This window comes from Nicotiana tabacum, chromosome 17 (assembly GCF_000715075.1).
Source record: "Nicotiana tabacum cultivar K326 chromosome 17, ASM71507v2, whole genome shotgun sequence".
In the NCBI taxonomy this organism is placed as follows: domain Eukaryota; kingdom Viridiplantae; phylum Streptophyta; class Magnoliopsida; order Solanales; family Solanaceae; genus Nicotiana; species Nicotiana tabacum.
In genome coordinates, this window is record NC_134096.1 from 33369070 (window position 1) to 33381151 (window position 12082).

The window sequence follows — 12082 nt, forward strand, 5'->3', positions numbered from 1 at the left end:
CAAAGGTTCCTTTTAAATATATACGTATCATTGTGTCAAAGCACTTTAATTGATATATTTTATTTTTTAAATTAATATCTTTTAACACTCGAAATCTCACATTAATCCCTATTCTAAATAATATAAGTCTTTAACTATAATAATTAAATTTGAATAGCTTCTTAAATGTTTATATAATCCAAATTAACTAATGATTTCTCAAATTTACAAATTAATCTTAATGTTGAAATTAAAAAAAATTAAATTTAATATCATTCTAATAATAAAACTAACAATCAATAATGAACCTAGTACAGGAAGCTTTACACCAAAGCTTTAAACTATAACTAGTTAATATAATTAAAATCAATAAACTATAAAGTTAATATATCAATCCAATAAGGCATGTAGAACTTTTTATTTATTTCTAGATTAATAACCCACGATTTTGAATTGCAGTCTTTGAATTCTTCAGATTCTTAACAATCTTCTTTCTTCTATTCCAGTATATCATAGTCCTCCATCCCTTTGGCTTAATTACCGTTGGAAGTGAAAGTGAAATTTTATTTTCTTTCTTTCCTATCGTTGTTTTCTCAATTACTTTACGCCAACATGTCATCTTTTTTTATTTTGAACATAAGTTAATCAATCGCTAAAATTAGATTTAGGATTTCTTAATATATTCTTGTTTAACCCAAAGTTGAGTGACTATTTATGACATTGATATTTTGGACAAATTGGACAATCTAATTTACATAATAATGGTGACAAAAAAATTTCGCAAAACAAAATTCCTATAGGAACAGCAGATATTCTTCTCTCTTTTTGTTTTATATTAAATATCATTCAAAAACTAAAATTCCTAAAATTTCAACTATACCTAATTCAACTAGCTAGGATGTTCATATATAAAAAATCTAATAAGCCTATAACAACTAAAATTACTACAAATTTAACAATAAAAACAAGATATATATGTCAACGAAGTACTTGCCTCGACGGAAAAAATACCAGAGAAGAAATGTGTCTCTGCCGCCGCGGAACCACTGCTGAAAACGGGGAAAAAAGGTTAAAAAATTAAGGGAAAAAGGGAGGAGGAAGGAGAGGAAGAAGGGAGGAGGAAACGAGAGAGAGAGAAAATACATTACCTATAACAAGGAGTATGGTAAAGAAGGACGAGAGGGAGAGAGGAGGAGGATGAGAGAAGGAGGAAGAAAAGAAATGTTTCTGTTTTTAGGGAACGGTGGTCGGGTAGGGTTTTAAAAAATAATTCCGACCGATTCGGTCAGAATTGTCATTTTAATTTTAATTTTTTTTTTAAAAAAAAAAAAACTATCGACCGAATCGGTCGGAATTGAAGTCAAACTGGCTTTTGCGCCAAAAATTGAGATCGATTTGGTCGGAAATATGATTGAAAAAATTTTAAAAATATATAATTGATATTTTTTTGAAAATTCCGACGGATTCCGTCGGAAATTTCGGACATTTTTTTTCCGTCGAAAATTTACGATTTTCTTGTAGTGACGAAGATAACATCATATGTCGAAACGAGATATATTAACTGATTCTGGCTTAAAGACAATATCCATTATCTATCCAGCCACCATATTTCTTTAGCTGTTTTATGGTAACCTTGTAGATTGCTGTTGCATTCATCCTTATTATTCTTTATGGTAAGATAATCAAATTAAAGTAATGCATAAAATAACAATTTGCTTTTGTTGTTCACACGATTTGACAGGAATGGATAAGAGAACCTTTCAAAATAATAAGAGCACAAGCAAGAGATATTGCTACTGGAAGTTTTTTATAGTACTGTAGTAGATTTCTTATTAAGTTCCTAATAATATGGACGAAATAGATATTGTATTACGTAAATTAGATGGATTTGAATTGTTTTAAATTTTGTGTTTAATGGTTTCATAATCCAAGTGTACTTGAACATCCACTTCGTTTTGGCTGCAACTCAGATCATGTGTTAAATTTAAATTTCCAAAGCCTATCAATGACAAATTTGATTAGAAACTTATTTACAAGAAGCACATCACAAGAGTTAGATGCATTAGACAACAAATTTGCAACTGGCACCTTCCAACCCTACTTCAGAGTTAGAGATTACCTACTTTATAATGTGCCTAAACCTCAGTGGGCACAATTAGCAGATACCTAGTGGATTAGTGGAGGACCGTGTAAATTGGCTCTCATACCACCGATGTTTCAAAAGAAAACATTTAACTTATAATATACTACAAGCCTGCAACTTTCCAGGTGGTAGTCTTCTGTTAGCAACAACAGCTGATATAACAGCTTCCTTGTACTTGTAAATCCTGTCCCTAGATATGGTTTTCTCCAGCCATATAGGAACACCTTCATCATCGCGAAGCAAACCGCCAAGACCAGCATTTTTTCAGTTTATAGATCTATCTATCCGTATTTAGCTTTATCCATTCAGACTCGGGGCTTTTTCCAAGTGCAACATTTAACTGGTCTTTTGATTGGCAAATTGAGACCTCTTAGTTCCACAAACTTCACAGATTTTAACTGGTTCAAACTCTTAAATAAATAATTTTCCTAACTTTGAAGCAAATTTAGCTTCTTTTTTGCCGTCATTTCATGTTTCCTTTCTTCTTGTTCCTTCAATTTGTGCTTCCTACCCTGGATGTGCTGCTTTAGACATTTCTCACTGGCAGTGCAGAGCGCAACTCCAATCCATTTGAACTTTCTTAGGATTAATTGGTTGATCATATGTACGGGCAGAATCTTGTCATGCAATACATCAGTATTCCTAAACAGGGGCGGATTGATTGGAAAATTTTACTAAATAAGTATATATAATTAAAATCCAACAGAAAAAATTAGAATAAGTTTATTAAAGTGACACCACTTGACAAGTGCAGTTCTGTAGCTCAACTGGACTGTTGCTTTAATTTTTATGAAATGTCACAAGTTCGAATTATGGCTTAATTTTTGTTTTAAATATTTTGTGCCTCGTCTAGAAATAAAAAATATGTTGAGGTTTGAACCATTGACCTCTTAAGCATTAATATCATACTAAATCAATGGATCAATAGTCACATTTGCATATTTTATGGAACAATAAATTATTTGACTTTATTATAAGTTAGTTCGATTTTTTTCCCTTTATCTTCTTCTTAAGCATTGACATTGATTAAGAACAATTTACAGAATTGAGTAAATAATGAATTTTTGTACGATTACTTGGTGTTCTATATATAAAAAAGTATTTAGTATTATTTGTAATGAGGTTATGTTGAATAAATTTCAAAAAATTAAAATTCATATCTTGTAATATACTTGAGTTATGTTATACAAAAATAATTCGAATTATATTATTTAATATTTTGTCACAGTGAATTATTATTTGATTACTGTTTAAAATTGTGACACCGTTTATGAAAAAATTCGAACGTATGCCATTGTTCCTAAATGTGTATTTCTCAAATGAATTCGCTATCAAAAAAATAAAAAATAAATCTTTGGTGCTCTACCACCTCTAATAGAAAAAAATCCATCTACTCAACTGGGCCACTGTTAATTGCCAAGGGCCCAAGGTGGCTAGGTATCCAAAAGCTCCATACCAAAAATCAAGCTTTATTGGCTAGTCTTGCTGGGAGACTCTTCCACAACCCCAAAACTCTCTGGGCAAATATCCTACTCTCAAAATATTTTTGTATAAAACCCCAGTCCCCTTCAGCCTCTTTTTATTGGAAAAATGTTGTTAAAGGTTGGTCCTATTGTCACTTGGGGTATAAATGGAGAATTGCAAATGGTTTCCATATAAACTTCTGGCATCCACAGGCCATTATTAGAGCATGAAGAGCAGCAGACTATCTCCTTTTGTTTTCTTTTTTTTTTGCGCAAATGCCTCCTGGCAGCTTCATAGTTTTGTCCTTCTGTCTGCCCGATCATATCACACAACACATTCATGGCATATATCTGCCATAATTGTCCACTAACTATGACAGACTCATCTGGACACTCACAAATAATGGTTAATTTTCAGTTAAGTCCAGTTACGACTCCCTCACTCCTTATCCTAGAAGTCAAATATTGTGTATTCCGCCAAAAATAGCTCAGTTTATTTGGCTGTGCTCTCATAACCAACCTCCGTATGCACAACAGTTTTAGGCCTAACTGCAGCTTACCAACCTCATCAACAACTTTGCTTCTCAATATCTTGACAACCTACCATGGTTGTCCGCTAAATTTTTGACTACTTCCAAATAACATTCCCATAAGAACTTCTATTCCTTTCTCTCTATGGCAGCTATGTATTACTAGAGATTTGTGGGGGTCCATCCCATAAATTAAGATTCCTTTCCTTTGATTGGCAGCTATCTTTTCTAAGAGGTAGGCTATTTCTCCTATAAAATGAGAGTTTCGGCTTCTTCATTTTACCCCACAAACAAAGTGAGAAAGAAAGAGTAAGGCATCACAGACAGGGTATAAAAAAATAGGTTGTGAGAAAAATAGAGAGTGCGCGATATTGTAGTGAGGTGGGAATATCAAAAGAGGGTTATTTCTTTGGAGTATTTTACTCTGACCTACAAAGCGTAAAATTCCTTGCTATAGTGATATCAGTTGTTCCTTTCGGGGCCGTGATTTTTTCCCTTATTCAAAAGGGTGTCGTTATCACTTTTTTATTCTTGTTAATTACTCTATCTCAGTGCTACGTTATTATTCCACTTTTATTACGGTGAATATTATTTTGGGAGATTTATTCCCAACAATAACAACATCTTCGAACATAAGTGCCTGCCAGTGGACCTGAATACTATCATCACTAGAGCTACGAAATCTTATTATCTTACAAATGCCGCATCAACCAAATGGGAAAATATTCCTGTATATGTTAAGTGGCACCCACCAGAACCAGAAGAAACTCATTATAAATTGAATACTGATGAAGCTGCCTCCCAAGATGGAAATGCAATGGGATGGGAGGCGTTTTCAGGGGTAAGGCAGGTCAGTAGTCTGTGGGTACTGGGTTTTGCAACTAAAATAGCAATGGCCAATAGTATACAAATAGAACTTTGTGCGTTGCTTACAGGTTTGAAATTAGCTTATACAATATCAACCCACACCTTTACTGACTGAAATTGACGCCAAAGAGTTACTAACATTACTTGCAACACAATCCATTATATAGTAATCTCATTGAGCAAGTCACTGCTCAAGCAGCTGGGTGCACACATACAGGGAGCAAAATTGTGTTGCTGATAGCTTAGCGAAGCATGGAACTACCATGCCTACTGGCAGCAGCTTACAAGTTTTTGACGCACCCCCTACTTTTATCTCTAAGATATCGCAAGTTGACTACATGGGACTGGTTGTACGTAGACTAGTTAATGCATGTGTTTTTGCACACGCACCTACTACCACCTCTGTACATCCTCCACGGGCAATACCAGCTTTCTCTTTCAGCAAATTCTGCTGCCACCTTTTGTTGTAATGAACCCCTGGAGGGTGCCTAGTGAGCACCAAGCTCCCTGTATTATAGAATAAACTTAATATAATTCCCTTTTCATGACCAAAAACATAACACCGAACTAACTTTGGACTAGCTAGACCTTATTTGTTGTTGCCGTTATTTAGTCCACATCTTTGTCATTTACGACCACAAAGAAGAATTTCAATCACCAAGCTTGTTTCATATCCCCCCCACCCCCCCCCCCCCCCCCAAAAAAAAAAAAACCACCCCCAAAAAAGAAAGAAAGGCAGGGAGGACATGTAATGAGCTAGGGAATGTGAAAAGGTTTAATTTGACATTTCAACGTTTTCAAAAAGAGAACAAATCACTTTTTTTGGAGTTGGAGAAAAAAATACTCTAAATAAATACTAATTTCTTTTTTTCGAGCCTAATAAGTACTTAGTCCATTGTGTTTACTTTCGATAACTCAACATTTTGCTTTGCTCCTTCAACTTTGTCAATCATACCTCAATTAAGACCGCCTTCTAGCGTTCATCACTAGAAAATTGAACTTAACACAATCACCCCCAAACGAAGGAAAATAAACTGCCACCATATGAAAATAGAAACAGAAGAAAACTAAAATCTAACGGGGTTGCATCTCTACGGGAGCTATCACTTTTCATGAACATTTTACGGTACTGGCAGCATCCTGGAAGGAAGTGAAACAGATGCTTAAAATTGATATACAACTAAAGAATAATTACGCTAGTAATTCACAGAACCCTTTCAATTGATACTCAAAGAAGCTAGTAGGGGTGCCATCTGCAGATCTGACCAATCACGATGGTCCATACAGGCAAGTATTTCATAACAAAGTAGCACTATCATAATCAAACAGCACAGAGGAGCAATGAGAAAATCAAACTAGGTTCTTGAAAGAAATATGTAAGACATAATTGTTAAACCTGCAAACTAGATGAGTTTTGTACAAAAATCAGAGCTAACTCTGAATTTAGGAATGATCTCAATCTCTAGAATCCCGAGTCAAGAAGCTTTCAGGAGACCATGGCAGTAGTATCATCTTCCTCTGCATCTCCTGTTGGCACCTCATTAAACATGTACTGGCTCTGGTACTCCATCAAGTACTGTGTGGATCTCTTGACATCATAAAACAGATTATAGACTCGAGTAACATCGTCCACTTCCACAATCTTCCCTTTCCGCTTCTGGCAAGCCAGAGCTGCAGAAGTAATAAGGTGGATGGCATATCTCAAAGATGTATTCACCCCGATCTTGGTCAACAAAATTTTTGCATCTTCAGACATTTCTACATCCTCCTCTTGGCATCTGATGTCCAGAATTTTACGAATTTCCTCCTCCTTGTAAGGCTGTGTAGAGATGATGAGCAGGCGATCAAGAAAGTCAATTGGAATCCCATGTGGGGATTTGTAGTTTGTTCCCCGAATTGTAGTAATGCCTCTATTGGTAGCAACAACCAATATAGGTGCCATGTCATTTTCCAGAGCTCGGTTTAGGAAAGAGAAACACTCAATGTCAAGCATATGGACTTCGTCAATGAAGAGGACACCAGGCACAATCTCTGCCTTCCCTTCCTCCCTCCACTCTGCAACCTTGGTATCTATTTGTTCTCTCACTTCAGCACGAATCTCACCAGTATCACCCGTAAATAGTGCTAAAAATCCCTGTGTTCTGCAATTGAGATGAGCTGATTAACTTGTTTTAATCTGGTAAAGTAGGAAACAAGAAGATTCTTCTAATATTTCAAATGTTTTCAGAGGCAACTCTAAACTCAGAAAGTAAAACTGATGAGTTTTGCAAATACACTCAATAGGAAAGGCATGCAACTGAGGATGGCAAGTAGCATCACCAATTAGAATTAATGCAGAGAAAAGGCACATGAAGGGGGAAGATACGAATCCAAGTCTATTGACAAACATCATGACTTTTTAATAGTAGTCTATGATTTTAGCATACAAAAAGATCAGTTTATTCTTCAAATGAAATTTAGTCCATCGCCCATGAGGTCAAGACAGTGCACCAAGAGTGAATGGATTAGCAAGGAAAAGATAGCCAAATCAATTCCTAGTCAAACAACACCCACATTCAGTCTTTTGGCAAAATTTTACTACAAACATAAATATTGTTTTTGAAACCAATCCTGTTGAATGGTTACCAGGAAAAGCTATCAATGAATACCCACTATAGCCCCATGCATTACTAGCAGAGTATTTTATGATAATCTAAGTAGCTAACTTAGCAAAAGGCAATATTTACGTAAAGGAGATGGATAGGACAATACTATTAAGGGCTGTAGCATTGAGTTTGACTTCTAAAACCTTTCGACAGAACACTATTTATCTATTTCCAGATATATACAAATAAGAAGGTAGTACAGCAACGAAAAGGCCTCCTGTCACATCTCGACTTCCATACCCACCCCACCCCCCACCCCAAAAGAAACAAAAGACAAAAAATAACAAGGCAAACAAAAGCCTTGCTGGAACATCAATCGTCATGGCTTCCTTCATGGAAGTGGCAAGGCTAATATTAGCTTAAAGTCAAACTACAGCAGCTGAAATGGAATAGGAGACCCTTTCAGATATAAAGTACAATCCGTAAAGACTCAATTTCAAACAAAATTGTTCTCCCTACGAAAATGCTATAGAAGCCCATAATCTTTCAGAAAAATGCTCAACACCGAAGCTAATGTCATACATAACACCCTTAACTTAGGCAATATGATGACCTCAGAAAGGTTAAAATCAAATAGTCGCCAATACTGAACTTGACCAGTTTATTTTTAAACTAGATATTGTTTCAGCCTTCTACTAACTTTTTCCAACTTCCACCTGTGAGGTTTCAAGTCCTGCAAGCTGTAATCAATTAATCAACGGATAACTGTAGAAGAAATTTTCAGCGGGTTCTCTTAAGAATTTTTCACTAGCAGAAACTGAAATCCAGCTGGCCTTTCAAGCTTTCATGATGGAGTATTTTCCACCTACAAACATGGAACATGGTAGCTTGTTCCATGTTTGGGATGTCCCACTGAAAAGTTAAAGGACAATTACAGATATATTCTGATATTATCCTCCTACTGTGAGACTTTATTTACCAAAAATAAAGAGGAAAATAAAAGGAAACAAGAACTTAAGCAAGTTTTCATCTCTCAAGTAAAACAACAACAACAACATACCCAATGTGATCCCACAAGTGGGCTCTCGGGAAGATGGGGTGTACGCAGACCTTACCCCTACCTTTGTGGTGTAGAGAGGTTGTTACCGGTAGATCCTCGGCTCATGAAAAGCGTTTTCAAAACAGGTTTGAAAAATACAAGAGTAAAAGTTGTGATTAAAAAACAGTAGAACAGAAAGGTACTGACATCAAAAAATAGTAAAGCTAACCAGAGTAAAACAACAACAGTAGTAATAAAATCGAAGAATAATTTCATGCTATCCACCACCCGCAGCAAAATTAAGCTGATAAAACCTTTAACTAATGGCTGGAATCGCATTGCAAATTGAAAAATCACCTTTTCGCTTGTAGACTGTATCTTTGCATTATGCTCCTCTATTAAAAGGAATCTGGTTATCTACCCGGAGAATCAAGATTTAAATTTTATAATATCAGTTGAATAATTTGAAGAAGACTGCAAAGTTTTTAAACTTTTGCCTGAATTATAATCAACTATTTATATAGCTGTACAATCGAACAAAAATAGCTCTCTTTGCGCCACTTCAAGGCTCAACAAACATTCCTGGTCTTGCTCAAACTAGGACTCAACTTGGTGCCAACTTGGATGGGAAACAACAGGATCATGTATCAATAAGACTAAAGAAAGAGAAAAAAGGTTAATTTTGTTTGACCTCAGGCAAACCTAGAAAACATACTTCACAGATTATATCTTCTATCAACCTCTGTTTTAAAAGGCGTTTCTGGGGCGAGCCCCGGGGCGAAGCGTAACGAAAACGCCCCGGGGCGATGGCGTGGGGCGAAAGTCTCAAGAGGGCGTACGCCCCGCAATTTGGGGCGTACGCCCGAGCGTTAGGGGCGTACGCCTGGAAGATTGGGGCGCGTTTTTTAGTAAGGAGTAAGCCCTAGAGACTTTTTCAAATTAAAACAAAATTTGTTGAATTAGTCCTTCATATAATACCCAAATTCTCAAAAGTCAGTTTGGTAATTACTCAAAAGGTTTAAAAAAGAACTCAAAAGTCAAAAGTATTAAATTTAAAAGTAAAAACCTTTTTTATTGATTTAAGCCTTAATTCATGGTTTTCCCAATTTTTTATCTTGTCCGCTAGTCTGCTAATATCTCCCAAAAGCAACGAATATTTAATTTTTTTTACAAATACAAAGAGAACTACCTCCTACCTCCTTCTTCATAGCAGCAAATTCAAAGTTCAAATTGCAGGTTAATCATTCTTTTTGTTCCTCCATATAGAAAACTTTATTCTTTGACTTAAATTACTTGTGCTTGTAAGTAACGTATAATAGATTGTTTTGATTAGTTTTTTGTGGGGATGTAGCACACATATATATAGTTTTCTTCAATTTTTATGCAATTTTACCTATTTATAAATATTTACTGTCATTATATTATTTTATAAAATATTAAAAACTAAATACCTACGGGGCTTACGCCCCGCTGAGACATATGTAAAAAGCCTCGCCTTACGCCCACGCCTTTTAAAACACTGCTATCAACTTCCAGCTTTCAGAAACACTAAGAAAATGCATTCATAAGAATGAAACTAGGACAATGTCCAACAAAAATCCAACACCAACTATATAATGTAGCAAATACAGTGTAATAACAGCTCCTGAAACCAGACTTGTTGCAAGCAATTAAGAAGCCATACAAATAACAACAACTACACCTCGGCTATATGAATCCTCACTGAGCAAGTTACTTAGTTTAACTCATCTTATGCCAATATTATACAAATACATATAAATAAGTATATAAAACTTGCCTAACCACAGACAAATCAAAATCTTTTCTTTATGGAAAAATTAGTACTGCAAAATTTACAAAAGTTACCTGCTATTTATGACGTCAATTTCGTGGAGGGTAACGCAATGTACAATCTCCTTCCTCTTCTGGAGCTCTCCTTCAGGGCATTGTACAAACTTAGTCTGGGGTCCCATAGCATCATAATCCCTGGACCTCGAAAACGACCTCCCTAATTTAGTAATCTTCCCAGAAGCCTTATCAATAGCAATAACATCCCCACTCTGAACTTTCTCCTTCCCTAAAGCCTCAATCATTTTCCCTCCCAAGTCATAAACTGTCTCCATATCCGTAGTCTTCAAAGTCAACTTCCCCGTCTTTGACGCCGCCCCAGCCACAGCTGGCCTATCAATCTGCACCTCCACAACTTCTCCTTCAATAACTTCAGCCTCTTCTTTAATCCGCACGCCAATTGCTTTACGAAATGCCTGCATAAGTGCTTCCGTTTTCGACATCTCGAGGGAGTAAAGTTCGCTTCCTGCTAGCATAGCGAAAGGGGTTTCTTGCCCTAATGATTTCGCCATGCCCATTGCAATAGCTGTTTTGCCCGTACCGGGTTGACCCGCGAGGAGGACAGCCCGACCCGCGATTTTACCTTCTTGAACCATTTTGACTATTACGCCGGCGGCTTTACGAGCGGAGGTTTGGCCTACCATGCCTTCGGAACTGAGGCGGGGTTCGAGTGATGAGTCGAGACCGAGACCTCGGATGTGGGAGTGTGCACCTATGCGTTCTATTCGGGTTAGGTCACGCATCTCTGAGATTTTCACCTCCGCCATTGATAGATGGTGGAGTTTGCTATAGAGCAGCTCTGTAGAAGGAGAGGAGAGAGAACAAAGTTTAGGGTTCAGGGTTTATATATTTCTATCTGCAAAATTACTTTAGGACTTACTAATAATAGGGAATAGCAGGCACCTCAGAACATGTGTGCTTCCTGGAATTAAAAATTAATCTGAGGGTATTTCTGTCATTTCAAAGATATTCAGTCTATCCCTATCTCTCTATACAACTTAACACGTGGGATTCTAATTTTAACCTGTGGCAATGCGTTTTTCAACTCAATCTAACAATTGCGGGAGAAGTAACACCTGTGTCTCTAACGCCATCTCCAAGACATGTGCTCTCTATCTCCTGTAGTTCTTAAGTTTGCAATGTGTTTTTTTTCGTCCATCATGTTTTTTTTAGTGGGTATCATTTTTATCATCTCTTTGATTCATCTATAGTAGGGTGTATAAGAATAGTGCAAAATAAGGTATATTAGTAATGCATGATTAGTAATGCATGAGTTAGTAATGGAAGCATTAGTTATGTAGATATTATTTCTTATCTACTGTTTGGTATGGAGTATTAAAATTATAACGCATTGCATAATTTTTTTAAAAAATAGTTATTTACAAAAATGCCCCCTTCATATTCTCAAGTTTTAAGGGACTTTAAGGATAATTTTATCTTTAACCATACTAATGCATGCATTAATAGCCTTGGTATTACTAATGCTATGGTTTTCTATGTATTACTTATACATAGTATAATACCAAGTATGATGTATAATTAATACAAGTATTAGTTATACACAGGTTAAAAAAATGTACCAAACAAGGTATTAGTAATGCATTGAGCTAATACTTGCATTAATTCTT

General features: G+C 36.0%; 1 protein-coding gene across 1 annotated transcript; it reads right to left on the reverse strand.

The window, feature by feature from the left end:
• Nucleotides 1-6185: 6185 nt before the first annotated feature.
• LOC107772379 (uncharacterized) lies at nt 6186-11309 on the reverse strand. The gene is made up of 2 exons (XM_016591882.2): nt 10473-11309; nt 6186-7123 (listed from the first exon to the last, which is right to left on the reverse strand). Exons 1-2 carry the CDS (start codon nt 11219-11221, stop codon nt 6469-6471), a joined length of 1404 nt encoding a protein of 467 aa, XP_016447368.1. The 5' UTR covers nt 11222-11309; the 3' UTR covers nt 6186-6468.
• Nucleotides 11310-12082: the final 773 nt, after the last annotated feature.

Excerpts from the sequence above, each read along its gene's own strand:
- LOC107772379 (XM_016591882.2), bottom strand. The coding sequence starts at position 11,221 with ATGGCGGAGGTGAAAATCTCAGAGATGCGTGACCTAACCCGAATAGAA. Across the intron at positions 7,124-10,472 it reads ATTGACGTCATAAATAGCAG|AACACAGGGATTTTTAGCAC; the intron begins GTAACTTTTGTA and ends TCTCAATTGCAG.